Source organism: Echiichthys vipera (genome assembly GCF_963691815.1).
Source record: "Echiichthys vipera genome assembly, chromosome: 13".
Classification (NCBI taxonomy): Eukaryota; Metazoa; Chordata; class Actinopteri; order Perciformes; family Trachinidae; genus Echiichthys; species Echiichthys vipera.
In genome coordinates, this window is record NC_139838.1 from 15,515,338 (window position 1) to 15,538,307 (window position 22,970).

The following is a 22,970-nucleotide window of genomic DNA, read 5'->3' on the forward strand; positions in this document are numbered from 1 at the left end:
AGAAGATACGGATTAACACACTTGGATTAAAGTAGTCTCATCGTATTAGCCAGGTAACCCTATCAACCAAACAAATCTAGGTCGAATAAAAGAAACGTCCGCTGTTTCCTTTAGTATTCACTGTGAACATTAATTGTTAGGTTATAGGGACACGTTTCAACTTGTCCTTGACGATATATGTGTGTGTCCAGTTAGTTTCTTTCTCACCAAACCGTTAAATATATAAATACTTTGATAAATATGCTGAAGTTTGTCTCCTGGCTACTTGAATTTGAGTTAGGTGTGTCAAGTGACCCGAGCCGGCAACTACGTTTCCGGTTTAGGATTTTCGAAGTAAAAGTCAATCTTTTCAACTTTTTTTTTCAAAACCGTCTGATAATATCCATTAATATGATGTATAATCATATATAATATGTAAAAAAATATCATTGTAATATCTTAGTATCGTATGCGCCACAAAAAGGTCTGTGTATAGGCTTTAGGCCACCCTAGCTGTAAGGCCCAGTTTAATATGCAACTCAATTCAATACAACATTTGTAGTTTTGGCCTAAAGAACATTAAAGACCCCGGCTCTAATATTATTTAATCGATAACGGCGAGTGAAATGGCATATTATAGGCATATTATAATACCATACAGTATGTTGTCTGTAGATATGATAGAAATCTTCAGAATTGACATACTTATTGTTTCCATGAAGTTTATTATAGGATGAAACATTTGATTAGAGAAGATAGCTACAACCACAGACTGTATGCGCCATCTAGACCAGGGTTAGGGAACCCATGCTCCTGGAGGGCCACTGTCCTGCATGTTTTAGGTCATGTGTCAGGTGTGTTAGAGCAGAGAGCAACCTAAAACATGCAGGACAGTGGCCCTCTAGGAGCATGCCCCCCCCCCCTTGATCTAGACCGTATTGTTACATTTGTTTCTAGAAAGTTTGTTTTTTGTTTAGTTTTTATTCTAGCTCTCATTCGTCAACAACGCACTTTTAATTTGAAGGCGAACACGTTAAACCGAAAGTGTGATATGTTACTTCCCGAAGCTTGACAAGTTGAGTTAAAGTTCAATGCCAGTGTAGCGGCAGGTAAATCCTCCAGAAGGGCCACGTTATGGCCTGAGATATTTGATCACGAGCACACACTGTTGAGTTGACTTCCGATGAGTGTTTTGAACAATTTCCGATACAGAGAGTCCAACTCCAGTCCAGAGAAGACACATTTATACATCCCTATTCTATAATACTCTAAACCCTCTTCACTGACCCTGGGACAACCCAGTACCCATTCTTAGAAATCATTTGGTGATCTTATTTCATAATGCAGCAGGTGTCACTCATATGAAACTGATATGAAAACTCTTGCCACCAAAGATGAAATCGGACACAAAATGTATGTTTAAGAAAATTAAAATACTAAATAATTAAGGCGACGCTCAAGGCGAGAAGGTAACTTGAGTGGCGTACGGTTTGATCGAGTACTGATATTGCGAAAACTACAAAGAGGCACTGGAAGACAACAAGTCAGGCGGAGTGTTGTAATATACCACGGTAGACCGGGCTTTGGCGTGTCTGTCAGAGACACAATATTCATGGTAATGCATGAGGGCTATTTCATTTAGCACTGGGTGACGGATAACAGTTTCCATGCAACAGATATTTGATGCAAATCAACGGGTGAACGAAACAATGGTGACCTGCATGCATCTTGGGCTAAAGTCTGATCCTCTCGATTGTCAATATCTATCTAACTCCACGACAAGTAGCCTAGGTATTCTGACATGGACAATGTCTAGTCTTTTTTCATTTAAGGCATGGGTGGCTTACTGATCCAGTAAAGGGCCTGTGTGGCTTCAGGTTTTCATTCCAACCAATCAAAAACACACCTGGTCCAACAAATCAACTGTGTGAAGACGGTTCAGGTGATTGAGTGAGTCGAGTCAGGTGTGTTCTTGCTTGGTTGGAATGAAAACCTGCAGCCACACAGCCCTTTACTGGATCAGTTTGACACCCCTGATTTAAGGCATCAGTACTGAAATACCACATCTCTATAAAATCTATATGAAACACTTACATTCATTACATTCCCGAACAATAGAAACATTTCATAAATAATAAAAGTAAACCAACATAAACATTGAAAGAGGCATTTTAAAGAATTTACTAGAGCGGCCCTGATCACCCATTACCCGATGGAAAGTGTTTATTTGAACAAAGGTCTTCATTTACATTTCTCTGACACAATAGTAAAGTATTTGATCCTTGAGTTCACACCTAAAGACTGTGATGGAGAAGAGGATGGAACACCACAAAAACTGTCTCTGTGGAGCAAAAACAGCACCGCCTAAAGTTATCAAAGCACTAAATCTGTCCTGAAACGGAAATGAATGAGACAACACCCAGAAAACACGGAAAACCAAAATACCGCCAAGCTGTCATTAAGCAATCCCAGGCTTCAATGGATGTGAATGACATGAGGTACAACAAGATCATCGGATTTTTGTTGTTCTGGGACCTGTGATAAATAAATAAATGAAGACATCAGTTCTGAAGATTCAGTGTGTCAAAGGAGACAGAGAAAAATCAGTGCTGCAGGAAGATGAATCGAGTAAAGGAGATGAAGACGATGAACTCATTGCAGCATGTCACATGAGGACAGCTGCAGCAGCATTAAGAGGATACAGTAGTCAACATTACCACGCACACTATTTATAGCATAAATACAGATCCGTGCAGTTCAATTCAGTTTGTCTGCAACCAAATTAAAACAAACAACTGATCCTCTGAATAAATCATTGAAAATATTGTGTGTGTTTTAATATCCTTCCTCTCTTTTGTTTCGGTGTACTCCTTTCTCTCGCTCATTAGTCTAGCCTTATGCAACTTTATGCACTCACTCTGACCCTCTGCATGAAGTTCCTATTTTTCCTTGTTCCCACCTCAAGTATCAGGATGTAAAAAGGCCACTCCGTAATCATTTATGATTTACAGTATCATTAAATATCCCCTCTAGACATGTATTAAGACATACAGTAGATAAATAGTCTGCCTGGAACAATAATGTGTGTCAGATGTGTTTTTCCATGCAAAAAAAAGTGTAATTTCCACATTAAAATCCTTAAAAAGGCATCTTCTACTTCTGCCTCATTAAAAAAAAAAAATCCTGAATCTATGAATATGCAAAGTTTTGCTGCTAGACACGTCTCTTACTTCACTGCACTGGCGGCTTCAAGTTTCTACATCACACATGTATGAGTTGAATATTGGACTGGGATTGACTTAGGAACTACTTATGATGTCATAAATCAGGCTCGTAGGCCGAACCCCTTCATACAAGTCTTTCAGTGAACAGAGAGAAACTTTGCACTTTCAGCAGATAAATGTGAAAACAGCTGTCTCGTGTCAAATTCCGCACGTCATTCTTCAAGGTGAAGCAACGTTCACCTGTAGGAACAAGAAGAAATGCATATTTTTGAGTGCAGGGGGATTTTTAATTATTTCACGGGTACAAGAAACAGTTTATTTTTATGACTTGGAATTGCTTTATTAGCAATATTTGCTACATTTAACATTGATCAAGGACAAAGTAAACAAACCATATGCTGTTTGATGTATATTGTCTTACTCTGCCTACATTAAAACATACGTTAGCTAAAACAATGTAAAATTTACACCGTTTGGTCTCAGGTTGCCACCATCACCAATTTAAATACCTCTCCTGACCTTGACTCTGTGGCCAGTACACTGACTACAGCCTGCCATTAGAAGCCAGTGTTATTTGGTTTCCTAACAGTAGGTGGTGCCAAATGACTGTGGATACTGTAATCCCTGTCTGAGTGAATTGAGGAGTGTGATGCTGTGGCAGATGTTTAGTAAATGCCAGTCTGTAGTAGTCACATATCTGTCGTTTCAAACTTTCACACAATAAAAAGGAACAGGTAATGAACGTGCAGCAGCTTGGTTCTCTTTTGTTGTTATGTGGCATTGTTTTACCAGTAAATGGTCAAATAAAAGCTTTTGCTGTCACGTTACTAAAAGTTTAACAGTTCAATAGAGCAGAGCAGAGCTGAGATAAACAATAAAAATGACAATGTGCATCTGTGGTTAATTTTTTTTTATTTTTATTCTTTCAATCATCCCAACAGCTTATCATCATTGAAACATCCACCCCATTTCAATCACACTCTTCTTCATATCAGGTAATCATCATCATCATCAACATCCCTTTTGCATTATCAGTAGTTTTTAAAAAAGGTGCTCTTACAACAGCACTGTCCAACTCTGGTCCCTTGAACCAAACATTATTTACAAAGGTAACACAAAACAGGAGTCATCTTACATGTTTACCTAACGTATCCATTGACCAGTATGAATATCTCAGATTCATGATTTCATAAGGACCACAGACAGGAAATATTGCTCAGCTAATAAGCGTCTTCAAAAACATCGATAACAGTTACACTCTCTTGGTCATTGAATCCCAGTAGAAACACCAACAGGTCTTCAGTGAAAAAAACAAAAAAACAAACAACTAAACAGGTGTGTTTCTTTATGCTGCTTCAAGTACGATTTACACACAGGAGTCTTAGCTAAACAGTCTGGCACTGTCGAGTTGAGGAATTAAATTAAGCAGACGCTCCCTTTAAAGGCCATTTGTGTCCAAATAAAATCAAGCGCATCAAACCAGTGCTGATTTAGTTCTGAAGTGCTTAAACACATTTTCAAATACATTTGACATCCACTGGCACATTTTACTTAGGCACAAACAAGTTCTTTAAGGATGAGAACCTTTCAAAAGTCACAGTGACAGAGGACTTTAGAGGGTATTCTTATTTTTATACAACAGGGAAGAAAAGATTACAACATTGCTCACTTAGCCCTCTGGGGCAAATTGCACTTAGTACAAATGCTTAATAATGAATGCTTCAAGTCTTGTTGAGGCAGCATTCTACCAACTGGCTCCACAGACACAGAGGCAGTCTAGTATGACTGCAGCACTTTCTCCCCGTCTTCCTCTCACATGATGGTGCATGTAAGGAAGTAGCTGGTTTGGGGCAAAATGCAGCTGAACTTACATTCCTGGCACGTCTTCTTTGAGCAGCCCGTCTTTAAAATGTTATTTTTTGACAATTAAACAAAAAAGCACGACGCTTTCACAAAAATAATTTATATTAAATTGCACATCGGCGTAACATTTTGCAGTGCAGCGTGATTTTTTTAGGAATCTATTTGAAAGGCACTTCTTCATGCGCTGGACAGTCGAATCAGTTCCGCTGCTTTCAAGTTTTTGCATTAGATGAAAGAGCACATGACTTGTATGACACTTCACATGTGCGCTGGACTTGGTTTTGCTTGCAGAGGCACTTGGATGAAAGCAACACAAGAGTGTAAGTATTAAGTTCGGCTGGTTCCCCTAAAAATAAAAATAAACCTGCAATCTTCATTCACTCCACCCCGTTCTGCATTCACATGGGTACAAAAGTGGGGGATTCATTGTCTTAAAGTGACTGTTTCACCCTCCTTTCACTCGCTTGCCATTCCCATTGAAACAGAGAGCAGTCTTGGAGAGAAGGGATCCACTGTAGTAATTGCACCACGGTAAAAGAAGGTCACTTGAGGTTACCCGCTACTTTCTCTATTCCTCCTCCTACCACTCAAACTTCCACTGCTGGTTTTTGTCTCCTGGGGAACACCGCCTCATCTGGGTGTCTGAGCGGCCCTCCGGTGTGCGGTAGGCTGTCACACACATGTCTGAATGAGGGTGGTATATTGACCCATCCTGAAAGGTTATAAAGAAGAAAGTTTAGATTATAGATGGGATAAAAAAAAATTGTGTGAGAGATATGGTCTCGTGGAATAATGGGTCCTTGGGGTGTAATTGTGCATGGAAGTGTGTAAACCCCTACCTTTCTGAAGTCCCAGGTGATACTGGGAGGTTTGAGTTCCCCATCGGTAGGGCAGTGCCTCATACCGATGGAGGTCTGTCCCTCAGGTACTTCAGCGCACAACTCTGTCACCGAGTTGAAACGGATCTCCTTATGAGTTGTGTATTCAAAGTACTGGAGCGGAAGAAAGACCCATGTTATGTGATTATTTGCTTCACACATGAATATATTTTCTTTGACATGAAATGGAAAAACCAGCAGTGTCTGGGAGTGAAACACTGCTCTGTCTCCTTTCCGGTGGTTTTTCTACATCTCTATTTCTACCTTAATTTCTCCTCTTTATTAAGAAACCCTTTCAACAGTTTGGCATGTTTTTTCCTACTAGGATTACAGGATGTTTTCCTCTTACCCTGCTGTGGGATCAAGTCCTGGCTAAGCTGTCATTGCATTGCATGTCTGCGCGTGTGTTGAGGGATCTCATCAGTAAAGATGGTGCCTAGGCCCTCTCAATCTATCAGACGTGAACACAATCAACCCTCCCCTCACTGATGTCATTTCAGCATCCTGGTCCATAGGGACAAAAGATGCAACAGTCCCTGGGCTACCCATTAAACAGAGGGCCAGGTAATCAATCTTCATGCTTCCCCATCCTTCTCGTTACATCTCATACATCTTTCAGGTGCATCGGGGCCCATAATGGTAGTTTCTAATAAAAGACTCACTCTAAGCCCCCGTGTCTGGCTTCAAACTTATTTACCCAGGCTGTGTCATTCAGGCTCATGTATCTTTTAAATGGAACGTGGTTCTTTTGTGGGCCAGGGAACGGGGAGCAGTAGGGAGGCGTTGAAGGGCTCACAAGTTTTTTGTTTCAGCAGGGAGCCATTAAAACATTGATTTTTTTAGTCACACATGGGGCTTTTTGTGACTGGAGACACCTGATGCGGTGCAGCAGTGGGGTAATCAGAGATATCAAGCAGGTTGGAGATTCAAAAAAAGGAGCCCCGCCCTATTGTCTGACTCCAACATTAAATATATATCCTCACAGACAAACAATCTGCTGCTTGTTAAACCATCAACCACCGGAGCTGACAGGCATTCAGTTTAAAACTACCTGCGCTTCGATTGCGTGACATTTTAGGGTATATTACAGTTCCGAACTTACTTTTTCCCTCTATTAAATTCAAGTCATGCTGGACACACCATCAGAGAGCAATTTTCTGGTGTGAATCAATGGCGCCTCATTTTAGGGGTTAGCAGAGAGCGATGACATTTCGAGAGACATTTCCCACTGGGCCAAAGGCGGTTGTGAGATTGTGACAAGAGAGAAAACGTGCATGAGAGGGGGGAGAAAGACAGAATAAACTGCTAAGATGCTCAATGTACCTGGTTTCCTCCCTGGCCGTGGCAGCCAAACAGAGAAAGGTGGGCACCTGTGGGACTGTGCTCTGGGGAGTTGTAGTCAAGACACTCAGAGTGTATCCCTGAGCTACGTACCTGGCAGGAGAAGAACAATAAATATCAACTAAACAAACAATATCTATTAAAATGTCAAACGTTAAACAGTAAGGCCGCACTTAGAACAGTACCACTGAAGTCTCCAACATATCACTTTTTAAATAAAAACAGCCTGCTGTTTGCTTATTTTCCACATAACGACACGCCTATTAAGCAATAAATATGAAATAGACCCAATTCTCCCATACTCATGCTTTCCTCATATAATAATTCCATTCCAGATGTCTGGGCAATGACATATTTATATGTAACATGTGATTTCACATGGGGTCAAGGCGAAACAAGTGGCAACATGTCAAGGTGGCGGATTTTTGGATGTTAAAAGGTGGAGTTAATTATTCTAATCCAATACACTTTTTTGTCAAATTCAGCAAATATCTCCCCACGGTCTGCAAGCTGTCCATTCTGTGTGCTTGTGCACAGGACAGGGCAAAGGCCATGGATGTATAAAGAAAAAGGGAAATGTGGCACATGCTAGCGTTTTGAAGGAGCACCGAGGGTCACGGGAGGGGTGTATTTGTTTGGGTATTAAGTTCCAATATCAACAATCTTACTCTAGAATTGCAGGCTCCACCTTTAGGGCCTAAGAAAACCTTCAGGGATCCTTCTTTTTTTCATTCACACGAAATGGTTACAAAGTGGTGGCTGAAATTGAATTATTTTAAAACCCAACATTAAGCCAAGCAAGAATTACGTGCAAAGCATTTTTACAATGGAATGCTCCACCAGGTGTCTGGATTATTACGGTCTTGAGCCTAGTCCAAGAGGGTTTCAAAGACTATGATGTGTTAGTGCAACCGTCTCACTTTCAACAGGATTTTCCCATATCCTGCCCCAGCCTTACACCAAGTTTCAGACTCAAACACAGACACAAAGGCAATGCCATTTCTTTTTGCTCTTTCTGTCCTTTCTTGGTGCAAATCAGCAAAGGCTCTGTGGTTAATGTTTATTTAACACTGAAGTTGCACTGTTGGACAAAGAATGGAATACGGATATGGAGAGTGGACACTCACAGCCCCATGCCAGCCCTCCCTGTCCTCAGGTACATGCAGGTCAGGGTAGATATTCTTCAGATACCAGTCAAAGCTGTTGCATTTCAGCCTCTCTCTCAGCACCAGCCGCTCTGAGATATCCCCATAGGTCTCCTGGAAAGTAAGCACACAATGAATAAGTCAACTTTTACCGGCAGAAGACGATGTCAAGGTTTATTCAGGATACACCTGACAATAATCACTTAATCTTTACCCTTTGACTTATTCACTATAAAAGACACACAGTTCTTTTGAGCCACATGTGATATTCTCTAACGAAGCAGCTACAACTAAACAGCCACACCGTTAAATTAAATATTTACATCCTGGATATGATCTAATCACCAGGAACACACAGCAGGTGATTGGTTGCACCTACAGAACATACAATACATCAGACAGGTGTGTTTGCTGAGGTGGGGAAAGTCCAGAACATTCACACACACCTTACACCTTTGCACTGCCTGAGAGTGCAATATAACTACAGGGTATCCCATATACACCAAGTTTTAAGTAACATGGTTGTATTATTTGAATACAAATCTCTTTGTTTCTGTTATAATGTTCTGTAACTGTAGCAGCATAATATACTGTACTTGGAGATGTTGATCTGGTCTGGCAGTACTGTGTTCAATCTCCCCCTGACCAGGTAATTTATTGTTTGATCAAAGATCCCCAACATAAATAATGTACTTTTTTTTCAGATAGGTGAAACTGATATATATGAATTTTTGATGGTGCCAGATACACAGAACCTGAGAAGCACTCGGCACACGAACCGCACGCACACTCTTGCACACCCTCTCACACACACGCCTGACCCAGTCGGACAAACAGCATTTCATCATATGTTAACACCTTGACAGGGGAATCATATCATATAAAACATCTAAATCTAACATCAAAGGTTAGCCACTCTTAACAAGGTGCTGCTCGGTGTTACATGGAATCACTATAGGTCTTCAATTTAGCAGCAGTTGGATGAAAAACAAGCTTGTAAGAAGACAGAGCTCAGCGCCCGGAGAATCTATTTGTCCAAATATGATTCACAGTGTGCTCTAGGGTCAGCTTCTTCCATTCCCCCTCAACGGCATCACAGCAGCATGTCTGGATAGACATACTGCTTAAAAACTTGATTCCTTTTATTTGTAACCGTCCTACCTTTTTGGCTGGGGGATTCCTGTTGTAGAAGTGTTGTTTATAAGTATCCATCCAAACCTCTGCAGCTCGTACGGTATTCTGAAGGAAGTTGGGCCGTGCATAAGGGGCCTTTTTAGGGAACACATGGCCCACATGAGAGCAGGGGTGAATCTCAAGGCTACCCCTGCACTGCCACACCTGAGGAGGTTAAACACATGGCAAATTAATCTTTTTAAGTTTCGTTTAACCTTATAACCTTAATTGAAGACACATTATATATTTTTGTGGTAAAATTATCCCCCAAAGCAGGTTTACCGAACTCCTGTACACAGTATATATTTAGATACCCACTATAAGACTTAATATTGATAAATAGAGATTATTGGCCCCTTCCCTACTTCCTACCCCCCTACTTCTGGTGTCCTTGCTCAGACCACACCCATCTTTGAACTCAGCCTTCATTTTGATCTCACTAACATACCTGTAAAGTTTCCTGACTGCATATTGCACGGTTGGGATGCCGACAGACATATACACACCTAGTAAAATACTCAAAACCGCCTCTGTAGTAGTTCTTGCTGGAGTAGGTGTTGCCAGGACCACATTTTCCTTGTTCTCTCTCACACACACTTGGGACCTGCTGCAACGTGAAGCTGACGTATGGTTAAGAAGACTCAGGTAGTTTTCCAAGTGCTTTATAGATAAATAAAATAGTGTCGTTCTCTTCTCCTTGCTAACGACTGCCTCATAAAGTAAACAACAATGTGTTCTTAAGCCGTCCTCAGTTATGATCCAAAGAGCAGAATGGTAGACTGTGTAGAGAGGTTTAAGGGTAGATGTAGGAGAATGCATATAGATAACATCCACATACTGCACAACAGATAAAAAGTTTGACTGGAATATTAGCTTTCTGCTGTTCTTGTTAAAGCATGCTTTATTTCTATAGAAACATTTGCCAGTTTTGCTTTTAGGGACTAAGTCAGTTCATTAATGTGTTTTTTGAAGCACAGCTTGTCAATGAGCCAAATGGAGACACTTTCAATTGGTGTCATTTTAATCTTCCCATGTGGGCTTTCACGTACATACACTGTATTATGATAGAGAATTAGCAGTTATGGATGTGCATGGATATGTTTATCATTAACTAAGAAGTATATTGTCTATTGTACGCCATGAGCTGAAATGTGTCAACAACTGTTGAACTTTGGCATTTGAATTTCCTGCTGGTATTTATTACTTTGTCATTCACACTTCACTAGCTGATAAACTAGCAGGTTAATTGTAAGTCAAATTTTCATTGACAACAGTCATTTGCAACAGGTCTGCTTGATGGGTGTTGATTAAAGTGGCACAATACCAGAAAATACAACCCCTGCTTCTTGAGTCACGAGGCTGCATTTGAAAATAGCTTGGATTTATGGTATAAATTTGCATTGTATAATTGCTGGATATTCCACCATGGGGGGAAAAACAACACCCTTAAAGAATGAAAGGTTGTAACGCAATATTTCTTCATACTTGGCTGAGCTATGTTCCAATCACACAAGGCAAAGTCATTATCATACATCCAAAGCCAAACACCCATTACGTGGCAGTTCCTTCCATCTTAATTCACCAGGGCATTTTACCCTGCACCATATTTTTTAGCACTCAGAGTTGAAAACCAATTCACTAAACATAAATTATGTATGGCAAAAAGTCCCAGCGAGAGACATTTTTATCTCCACATGCATAACACATCACTCAGGGGAACAGCCCATTCGTCTTCACGCTGAAACCACATACATACTATAAATCATGCACAAACAGTTTACATTGCCTACTCTTGCATGCTCCTGCTACAAACTCACTCGTAGCCTAAAATCTGGGCCAATTTGATTGACGCAAACAAGTGAAAAGCGACACCAATGTCACAACAAGGTATCAGCCAATATCAAGGGGTGCAGTTTCAAATGCCATGGCTGACTGTGATCTGACACTGACATTCACTCTCTCACACCAACTACCCACTGACTGTCAGCTGTTAGATGGGTGAATCAAAGGTCCGGGGGTATACCCTTTGAGTAAAAAAAAGATCATCTTTGGAAATGAAATTCCAGTCGTCCTCATTTATGTTTCTGTCTGCTATTTATCACAGTAACAAACAAGCTGGGTCAATGGATGTTCGTTCTGTCCATGGGCAAAGCAAAACTCTTTCCCAATATTTTCAAAAAGCTGGACTCTGGTGGCATCGCAATGGTAAAGTAGTGACTCTGCAGTACTCACTGAAGGAGAACTGAACTCACCCTGAAGGAGAGCTCCAGGTTTTCTCCTCCCCACACCTCCATTCCCATGTCATACGTGCCCAGATGCTCAAAGTAGGCCTTGCTCACAGCAAATAATCCACCTGCCATAGTCGGAGACCTGGAAGAAACAGTGATAACAAGGTTATTATGGTATGTTTCAGCCCAACGTTCCCATCCCCTTCCAGAGATATAATTTACCCCCCCCCTTTTTTTTTTATCCAATGCAAATTTAGTAACTCTATGTTCTAATACACCAACTGCATTACCATGCACAATATTGCTTTTCTTTTTTCACTTATTTACTATTTTTTTTCTTATTTTTGTTGTTATTATATTAGACACTGGTGTTTATTACTCCTTACACACTTAACATGTATAACTCTATTGTTATTGTGACTGATTTTATTCTGAGTATACATATTCTATATTTTTGACCAATCTCTGATACAAGAACTTCCTTCTACACCCTTTACAGCATAAGAATCATGCATCACAGTCAGGTGTGATTACAAGTAACAGACCACATGAAGTGCAGCAGACTTTAACCTTTCAACACATAGGTCAGTGCAGCAAAGTCTTTCCTCCAAAAGAGTTTTTGTGTGGCGTTTCTCTTTAGAAGTAGCAGCTTGGGGTAGGGTGAGTTATAAGTTGATAAAAACATGATGGATTTAATTAGGGCTGGACCATATGTATCATCAAAACAACATAAAAATGTCTATTGTATATATATATTTTTATATAATTTCTATCCTGATGTAAAAAAAACCTTTGTTATGATTCTTGCTTTGTTGTCCATTAAAGTTCTTAATTAAATAAGAAAATATTCAGTACTTTTCATTTGTCAAGTATTTAAGTCACGTCGGAGTATACAAAAATAGGCTTTACCATGTTATTTCATATAGACTATTTATTTATTAACTGAATTACCAGAAAACATGCATATTCATGATATACTATATATCGTTATGGAGATGTTTACATTGTTTCCAATAGAAATATGGGTATGATCAAATAAAAGGAGGATCATTATGTCAGATAGATTCTCTAAAATGAGTGGGTTTATTGCTACCACTGCTCAGGATCAGTCAAACAATGGTAGGGTGCAATAGATTTGGAAATGTAGAAAGTAGGTAGCAGTAATATAACACTTACTGTGACGAATCTAGCAGTAAGAGTTAGATTACATTTTTGAGAGCTGAGCTCCACACTGGTACGTGCTACTGTGATATAGTGATCTCCCATGAGAGTGGACCTTGTGAAGTATTATTCTCTCACCTGATGGGGTCAATGCGAGACTTGCGCCTCTTGCGTTCCACCTCGGGGACTGAGTGCCACTGAAAGGTGAGTCTCCAGTCAAAACCTCCAATCATGGGCTCATCTGTTTGCATGTAAAACTCAAATGTGTTCCAGTCAATGGTGTCGATCACAGGGCATACAATGGTACTGGCATTCTCACCAATCCTGAACGCAACACGTGGCCAATAACATGCAGAAACCAGGGAGAGGGGAAAAATGTAAAACTCTGGTTTAGTTTTTGATTTGTATTCAGGTTGAGTTCCTACAAATACAAAAGATTTTCAGAAAACTCTTTTAATCATCTAATTTGGTGAACCCACCTTTCCAGCAGAGGCTCAATCCAACCAGGGACGCACTCACAGTGGCAATCAAGAAATGTCAGTACATCACCCGTAGCATATGTGGCACCAATGAGACGTGCCCGGACCAGACCCTCCCTTTTGTTGGTGCGGATGAGCCGCACGCGTTCCAGATTACTGATGTAGTCAGCGAGTTTGGATTTCAGGTAGCCTGATTTTTCATAAGAAACACACACAAACACGCTTTATCATTTGCGCCATTATTTATATTTGTAAGTTACTTCCTTACATGTCACTTATTTTTCGTTAAAACTGCGTTAAATCTATTTCTAGCCAAACAGTATCAGGTGTCTGTCTGTCTGTAGTAACCGTTCCGGTTGGGGAGTGGCGTGTCAAGCATTCCATTTGGTCAGGGTGGTCAGAGAAGAGGAAATGATGTCAAGGCAGCTCAGTGCTCACTGAAGTCATCATTATGGTGTAATGTCTCCGACACACACAGACTAGACTAGCTGGGACTGAATACTAATTCCATTAGGACAGACAGGCAGGCAGACAGACAGACAGACAGTCATAGAGCTACTCCTATATCCAGTTTCTAAGACAAAGTAGTATCATTCACAGAGTTTTCTGATAGAGACTGTGAGTTGCGGTTGAAAGCTCAGAAAATCTAGTAAGGTGACTTTTGAGATGAGATTAGTTCATGCCTGTGTCACATAAATACTGACACTGAGCAGCTACGTTCAAGACTCCAGAATGATGTTAAAAATGACTTGTTTTGCCTTCTTGTATTTTAATTCAAAAGAAAATGGTGTGGAAATAAGAGCTTGCTATCAAATGAAAACCTCATATTAACACACACACACACACACACACACAAACTAAGAATGAGACAAGCAGGGGCTAGGGCAGGGAAGCAGGGAGACCAACTTGGAATAAGACGAATAATTTGCAATTACTTTGCCAAGAATTTGCTCATTTCTTATAATGACTGGAGCAGATTTAGAAAAATCCCTGCATTTTAACTTTTGCAAATGACCAAAAACAAAGAAAACCTCTTCCGTACTTCTTGAAATAAATATTTTTCTTCATGAAAATGAATGTTCCCAAACTTGTGTCTAAGTTTTTCTAATTGCTTTCCGAACATATCCAGAGGCATTATTTCACTGTTCCATAGATAGCATCTTTTTTCTTTAAATTGCAGAGTCCTGCTTGACTCGTTCACTTCTACTCTGTCAGTGTGCAGAAATCAAAGCACAGGTTTGTTCGCTTTACAAAACAAGGCCAAGGGCTGGGGCTCACACAAAAAAAAACACATTGGTTTATTTATCAGTGTAGAGTGTCAGACCTCGGTCACTGTAGTCATCAATGAGGATGATCTCTTTCAAGAGGATGGCAGGCGTGGTCTCCAGGACACTGTGAATAGTCCTCAACAGGGTGGACCAGGCCTCGTTGTAGAAGGCGATGATCACAGATGTTGTGGGTAAACGCCGGTAGTCAAACTTCTTACTTCGGCATCTGAGGTATGTTTGTGTGTGTGTGTGTGTGTGTGTGTGGGTGGGAGGAAGAGACAGAGTTGACATGAGAAAAAGTACACGTGTAGCACACGTTAAATGAGATATATACATATATATACACACCAACAGCATCCTAAATGACCTCATTCAAGCAAGAAATTACTTTTTCATATAGCCAGCTTCGGCAGCTCCAGCAGATATTGAGGCAGGAGGAGGTATCTGGTCTTAATCCAGATGGCAGTCATTAAAACAATAAAGAGCCGCAGAAATATGGATGGGGGCGGGGAGGGTATCACACAAGTGAGCAACATACCACAGCAGTGCTCTGGGAGAGACCACAGAAACTTGAGCAAACAGAGAGAAGAAGAGCAGAACAGGGAGAGGGGACAGGGACAACACCGGATAAAAATCAGAGTGACAACCTGTAAATCTAATAACTTGAAGGGATGAAAATAAAAGGAGACATGACAGAGTTCCTTTATGTATGAATCAGCAGCGTACAACACAGAGAGTGTAACCACTGGCACAGGCCGAAGGACTGACAATTTTGTAGTCAGAGGCCAAACCCAAAAATTATGACACCATCAGAAGTGGGATGGGATTAGAACAAATATGTGTTATGTACGGCCAATAAAATAAGCTGTTTTCCCTTCCTTTAAACGCACTGCTGTGTTCACAGTGCTGCAAGAGTTTTGTGACGGAGAGAGTGGTCCAAAGTGAATCTGCCACAAAACCTGTTCCCGGTAGGATATAATGATGGAGTAGTTGCAGAACTGCAACAAGCCTACACACCCCACCTAAAATAAATCACACATTTGCTTGCAATGTTGCTTGTTACAAAGTCAAACAGAAAGTGTAGCACACGTTAACTGATAAACTTGGATTCATCCACAAAGCTCACTACATGTAAAATACCATGATTACTGACTGGGAGTTCAATACCGATCACATTTCAGCTACAACTGTTCTAAAACATGTTATCCCTGCCATGGATTGACATGTAATCTATAAAAAAAAAAGTCTGTCCGCTTATGAATAGAACATGACGACCATGCATGAGTCATGCACCTCAGTTATGCTATGAACAGATGGACAGCCAATTACATGAGTTCCATGACACAATAAGTACACACCACTTCTCACTGCTAACTCATTCCTCACTGTGTCTTTTCATTTGTACACAAAACTGTCGCTCCTCCGGCGCAAATACCCATCATGCAATGTCATAAAAGTGACAGTCTGTACAGTGCAGTAGCTCTGTTTTCGAAATCTCCACAAAATGCTGCCATGGAATGAGATTTAGCTGGAAGATTGATTAAGTTGTCTCTTGTTTGAAAGTTATCCTTGTACAAATGCAGGGTTTGATTTTCAATCATTCTGGCAGTTTCGTCAGCCCAGTGAGAACATCAAAGCATCTTATCGGTCCATCTTTGGCTATTCAGGTGTCTCACTTGTAAAAATGGTTGATTCCAGTTTCACAGAGGCAAGGCTCATTTCTCTGTCTGCTGATTTAAGCCCTTTTTTTTTTTTAAATGGTATGAAATATGTAATGCCAGCAATTTAGAAAAGCTACTCTTAGATGTAGTCTCTGTTAAAGAGAATATACGCATGACTAGCACGCTCCAGGGCATGTAAAACAAATACATGGCTTTTACACAAGTGAGGGTTCTCACCACACCACCAATGGATAACACAATTTCATTAATCATTAGGATGGGTGCCAGTGAGGGATAAGGCAAAAGAGGAAGGAGAAACTATTAATAAAATACATCATACAGTACTCTGTGTGTGTCATCACAGAGGCTGAGCTGAGAATATCTGTGGACAACTCTGGATGGAAAAAAAAAATCCATTGAGGCTTCAATAAGCCCTGCAATGCATCCTGAGAGCTTTCATCCTTGTTTTCTTACTGTCAGTGGAAAACTGATCCCAGTAAAGAGCTCAACTTAATCTCTATTGAGTAATTTATCCCTGACACGGTTGTAGCATAGCTATCAGCTCCACGCAGCTTTCGAGGCCAGATATACATATATGTTTTGGCTGGAATCTCAAAGACAGTAAAAAGCAATACAAGAAGAATTAGTGATTTTCAAGAAAACAATCCAAGACTAAATAAGGTTCACTTTCTGTCTAATGGGTCGACTTTTCACGCTACTCACTCATTCATCCTGTGGTCCTGGATGTGCCGATGAAGGGAAATCTTATCACTGACGTAGATATTGATAGCGTAGCGCTCCACACTGTCCTGTTCCTGTTTCTTTTCTTCAGGGCTGAGATTGAGGTGTGTGGCCCGACCCCACTCCCCTGGCGAGTTGTTGTCCGGTGATACCTTAACGTAGAGGGGCCTAGCCAGCTGCCCATCAGCCCCGTTCTCCTCTAAGGAGAGCTGTCTTGCAATAACATTGTGCTCTTCATCGTCTCCCTCCTCTACAGAGGAAGAGGAGGGGAAAGAGGAGCGCGCTAACAGAAGGTAGCCCAGCCACAGCACCCAGAGCAGGAAGCCAGCCTTGGCCAGCACACCAAGTTTTCGAGAGCAACGTCCCCTCATGACGTAAAATCCGAGGGCGGCACTGTGACTGGCTGAGCTTCGTGGTGCCCTACAGGACACAAGCCTCTGGAGAACAGAAAGAGAGACAGGATCAAATAAATAAACATGATTAGTAAGAATTGCATGACATAAAACAGAGAGGGAAGGGACAGTGTAGGTATTGTGAGAAAAAAATCCAACCATGATGGCACCAAATAACTGCTAATGACCGGAGATTTACACAACTGAAATCTTTAATCAAAGCTCTCTCCGTTAGAATGACATTTAATTAAATAACAAACCAATTCACAATTAAATGCAGGTACTCACCTAAACACTTAGACAGTAAAATAGTGTGTGGATCAAAATTGGCAAGAGCCCTGAGGACACAGCTCCAATAGAGCAGACCAATAGTAATCAACGCCGACATCATAAATATAATAGCGGGCTCAGGGCTGCATTAAGATTCTCCTCAAGCACAAATTGCCAAGATGGAAGAAGCTAAATTATTGCTTACAGTGCTGAATAAATTGAGCCTGTGATGCACTCCAGTGAGAGATGTGTTAACTTGATGAATGCAGTTTCTCTCACACCGCATTAAAGTAATATTAAATAAGGAGGAGTGTTACCCAAACTGAGCAACTGTGTCGCTGCACACTTTTAGTGATTATAGAGGTCTTGTGAGGTTTCCAATGAGTCAATTCTCACTTGGAAAACCTTAAAGGGAATGCTAATTTCCAGGTTCATACTTATATTCTGGGTTTCTGTTAGAACATGTTTACAAACTTTAATGTTAAAAAAACACTTTTTTTTTTCACACAGTGTGTCTGAATATACCTGTATTTGCCCTCTGTCTGAAACACTCCATCTTAGCGCCTGTCTCTTTAAGACCCCCTCAGATTGGTCAGTGTTTCCGGATCTTCCACATCTGCACTCATGGTGTCACAACGGCACTGTGTCGGCACTTTTTACCGATATATAGTATACAGTAGTTGTGATGTCACAACTGTACCGAAGGCCAGACGACTTGTTTAAAGACACAGTTTCTGAATACAGGCCGTGTTCATTTCTCCATGGATTGAGTTTTTGATACATTCACAAAATTCAGATTTATATTTTTTTAGTTCAAGTTTATTTATATTGTCAAATTATAACAGAAGTTTTCTAACTACACTTTTCATATAGAGTAGGTTTAGACCACCTCAGTCTGCATTATAATTAAATAAGACATGGAAATCTCACTTTTTACAATATTGGACATTTAAAATCTTGTCGACAAGATCTTATCATTTGTTTCCCCCCCCCCACCAAAACATATCACTGTTTGCTACAGCTAAAATATATTTTGAATTTGGATTTGATTAATCACATTTATGCTTTAACAATGTTGCGAGGACCCCCCCTTTACTGAAATTGAGCTTGAAACCTTTCTCTACTGTTTGTACTGGTATTTTCTGCCTGTTAAGCACTTTAGTAAACTACAGTTGTTTTAAAAGCTATATAAACAAAGTTTGACTTGACTTGACTAATAAACACAACCTGTTATACAGCTTTCCCAGCTCTGGTGCAATACTTACACTCAGTATTACTATATAACAGATTACATATATTTAAAAGCCAGAGTGACTGTAGGCCAAAAAACCTGGATGGAATATCTGCACAAGGATTGATCCCTTTTTTTCACTGATTTAGAAATAGGATTAGCCTTGGTTTGTAGGTACACAAAAAAGGCAATTTAGGCATTTATGTCGGACAGATGAGCTTAGCACTCAAGGATTTAAAAGAACTGAGAACTGCAGTAAAAACAGACCACTTAGCAATGTTGACACAGAACTGAATGTAATCACATAATTGTGTTGCATTAATATTAGAGCAGGGTGCCATTGACAGTAGTGCCAGCCTGTGCCTAGCAGCAGTACTGAAGCACACACCAACAGTGCTTTCCCTTCTTCACACCAGAGCACAATGATTTTCTAATTCTGCAAAACAATGGTTCAATCTAGTAACAGTGTGACTTTAAAGCTAGAGATAAAACTCAGAAAAAAAGGTGTGTGTGTGTGTGTGTGTGTGTGTGTGTGTGTGTGTGTGTGTGTGTGTGTGTGTGTGTGTGTGTGTGTGTGTGTGTGTGTGTGTGTGTGTGTGCAAAAGAATGCTGTGTGAGAGTCTCAACATCAATGGTACAGAGTCAGAGAAAACTTGAGATTCCACTGCGAGTCCTTCAAGCCTCAGGAGTCCTGGGGTTACAAAATGGAGACGCCAGCAGACAAAAACCCCTTTTATTGGCTGTCCATCACACCTTCCACTCTCTCTGAATCTGATAGCCTTACTGGGGAGCCGTTTGGAACGAGCAGCGGGAGACAGAGGCCTAAGATGCAGCTTAAATCCTGCCCCACTTGTTTTTGGCTAAGAGGGACTGAAACAAGAAAAAAAAAGAAAAGTAGGCGAGGGATAAGATTTGCATTTGCTTCCCAAGCTGCCATCTGTGTGTGGTGCATGTTTCACACTAACAGGGCTTAAATAGAGAGACAAAGATGCAGAAAGATGAAGAATTTATCTTGCAGTTATACAGAAAAACTAACCAGGTTTGATGTTGAAGTCACTTGATTCTCAGACGTCAGGTTAACTATGAGGCAAATGAGAGAGACTCCAGTGCTCTCCATAGATAATGTGGAATGAACAGCACACTGTACAATACATGGTTCATTTCCCCCATCAGCCAGTCAAGGGAGAAATATCAGTGGAACATGTTACACAAACAGCAGCAGAACAGCAAAGCAACTCTGCCCATTAACTGGCTCCTCTCGACAACACAAACATCTCTTTGCTGCTTACATTCTGTGTATACAATACTGACAGCAACTCTGTTTAAATGAGTCAGGGTATGATGAGGGATGGAGGCTTCATTTAAAAAGCTGGATAGAGATTTGTTTTCTCCGTCACATGTCTCTGACACACATCCAAATAAACCCAAACAGAGTTGAAATGTGCTATAAAACAGAGAGCTTTTGACAAATGATCTTCTCTGGCTTCACAGACGTAGCAAAGTAATGCTCCACTCCAAAGCAAAAGTAAAAGTGTCCTCCACATTTATATTGAATGAAATGTCTCCCTCTCTGTGACATACACCTTTGGGAGGTTCTTATCTGTTCAGGTTTCTGAGGAAATAGGTTGCACACGTGTCAGGAGGAAATTAAAGATTGGTAGCGAGTCACTGTGGCTGCAGTCAAGACATTCAGCAACAGGTATCCAAGTTAGTTTGATGTTAGGATTGCAATGTGTCGTATGTGTCGGCGGAGAGCGTGAAATCTATCAATCAACGTCGCGTTTAATATGCAGAGTAGTGCCGCAATGACAAATCTCAACTTTTCAAAGAGGCATCTAACGACAAATGACTATCAGCGGCTACATCGTCACCAATTGGTCGTTTTTACGTCAACATGAACTTTGGTGAACGAGCAAGGAAGTGAAGTTATCGACACCGCTAAGAAACTACACTTTGGACATAACGTACACGACAGTCACAAAAGCACACTCGTCTCAAGAAAGTACGTAGTTAGAGTTTACCTTCACAACAAGTTACATGTCTCTCGGAGTTTCTTTTTAGGTTGCTAAGGCCGTTGCTAGTCAGCCCCGTCTGCGGTTGTCTTCCAGTCAAACCTCTGGCTTGCAGATGTCAGCATACCCACATCCTCTCCTCCACGCTGACCTGCGTCACAGCGGTCGCGCAAACAATAGAGGTTCCGGTGAGACCTTTCACAATAAATGCATCACAGGGACACCACAGGGTACAACATCAGCAAGAATGTGGAAATACTTAAAACACAACAGTAGAGAGAACAGGGACAACATATACACATTTGAATGTATAATGTAATACTAATAAATAATGTTATTTACATATATTTAACTCAATTTATTCATTGAAGAATACACATATAGATGAATTATAGATGAATTTAGCCAGGCCACTAATATAATGCCTTTTCCTGGTATTTAGTGTAGCCTATTGGTGAGTGTTGTCTCATACGAACTTTCAGTTTGATTTGATTCAGATGTAAAATAGAACAAAGAAAGGTTAATACAGAAAATAAGAATCTTACACAACTAGAAAGCATAGAGATACATAAATAACAAATACTTGATTTTTGTGACATACCATAAAGGAGTATGCATTTGTTGAATTCAACCTCTTCTCCATAATTCATAATTAATCATTTATTTATGTATTTTCCAAACTCAACCAACTCTTCATGAATTCATAAACTAATTCATTCACATACAAAAAAGAAAGACATTTTAAAAAATACTTTATTGTCCCGTACTTCCTGTATGGGTCGCGTCGTCATCTCCCAGTAAGCTTGACGCATCACTCAATGCTAACCACTGCTAGCTGTCACTTTGCTGTGCTACGGTCTGCCTCTGGCTATATCGCTACTTAAAATATTTCCGTTGACCTATGCAATAGTGTGTACTAAAGGTAAAACAAACAAAACAGGTTATGTTCTATACAAAGTATAGTTGTTGTATAACCTGACAACTTCCAAACGTGAGTTTCTGATAAGTTTGAACTCGAACAAAAGCTGCATTCATTTAGAAATATCCAGGATATCCACATGTGTTGCAGCGTACTTGGAAACGAGCTTCTGAGGTGTTGCCTTGACTTATTTGAAAGCGGGGGGGTCATGACTTGACAACAGCTCACCTCGGTGTCAGCTGAAGTTCATCCTTTAATTGACAGGTTTTCATTAATTCTAAAAAATATCTGTATTTGATTTAATAATAGACCCTTTTTCCAATATTGGTTTAACAAAACGAGTTCATTTGTTTAATGGGCGTCACTGTACTTAACACAATAGACTGCAACATAATAGCCTGCAAATGTGCAGTAAACACTTAGTTATTATAGGCTTGAATTACAACATGTCAGCAAACTTTTATCCTATAATTATTTATTTATTCACAGAATATAGATCACTTTCATCGTGATCTTTAAATAAGGAATGCATTGTATTCAATAGATTTATTTGATACATCAGCTAAATTAGGCATGGGACATGTCATGAGACAGACTTGGATAAGGCATGTTTGGATGTTTCAGATTGATCTGCTTTCAGAATCTATTATAGGGAGTGTAGCTTATTATATCATGTAGCTTTACTTGAGCTTGGGATGGATCTAACAAAATTGAAAGTCACACAGTGTCTTAAATCCTGTCTTGATCTTCACAGGAATGTTGAAAGGATCTATTCGTCCACAGCATGAATGGACAATGTACCACACAAACAGCCCTTCCCTCTGTTTGTTTGCCATTATAAGCTTGGTTTGTTTCCCCATAGTCTAGGTCCTGCTCACGCTGGACCACACTTGCCTAGATTGTGCAGTGCACTGATGCAGCCTGTTGTTAGGCAGACACCTGCACCTCTTGGTAAGTTGCCAATGTCTTTTATTCCTCTCTCTTTCCTTTTCCTTTCCTCCTCCT

The 22,970-nt window shown here is 40.3% G+C and overlaps 1 protein-coding gene across 1 annotated transcript; it reads right to left on the bottom strand.

Moving 5' to 3' along the window:
- Nucleotides 1-4,186: 4,186 nt before the first annotated feature.
- On the bottom strand, nucleotides 4,187-21,192 carry poc1bl (POC1 centriolar protein homolog B (Chlamydomonas), like). The gene is made up of 11 exons (XM_083926279.1): nucleotides 21,056-21,192; nucleotides 17,124-17,578; nucleotides 14,796-14,965; nucleotides 13,472-13,661; nucleotides 13,131-13,316; nucleotides 11,856-11,973; nucleotides 9,592-9,768; nucleotides 8,413-8,544; nucleotides 7,268-7,378; nucleotides 5,906-6,058; nucleotides 4,187-5,778 (listed from the first exon to the last, which is right to left on the bottom strand). Exons 2-11 carry the CDS (start codon nucleotides 17,510-17,512, stop codon nucleotides 5,647-5,649), a joined length of 1,758 nt encoding a protein of 585 aa, XP_083782405.1. The 5' UTR covers nucleotides 17,513-17,578; nucleotides 21,056-21,192; the 3' UTR covers nucleotides 4,187-5,646.
- Between the last annotated feature and the right edge of the window lie 1,778 nt (nucleotides 21,193-22,970).

What these genes read in the sequence shown, in the direction of transcription:
- poc1bl (XM_083926279.1), bottom strand. Translation starts at nt 17,512, where the DNA reads ATGAGGGGACGTTGCTCTCGAAAACTTGGTGTGCTGGCCAAGGCTGGC. An exon ending in TGATGACTACAGTGACCGAG is followed by an intron (nt 13,662 to 14,795) that starts GTCTGACACTCT and finishes ATGAAAAATCAG; the next exon opens with GCTACCTGAAATCCAAACTC. An exon ending in TCTCGCATTGACCCCATCAG is followed by an intron (nt 11,974 to 13,130) that starts GTGAGAGAATAA and finishes TGTTTCTTCCAG; the next exon opens with GTCTCCGACTATGGCAGGTG.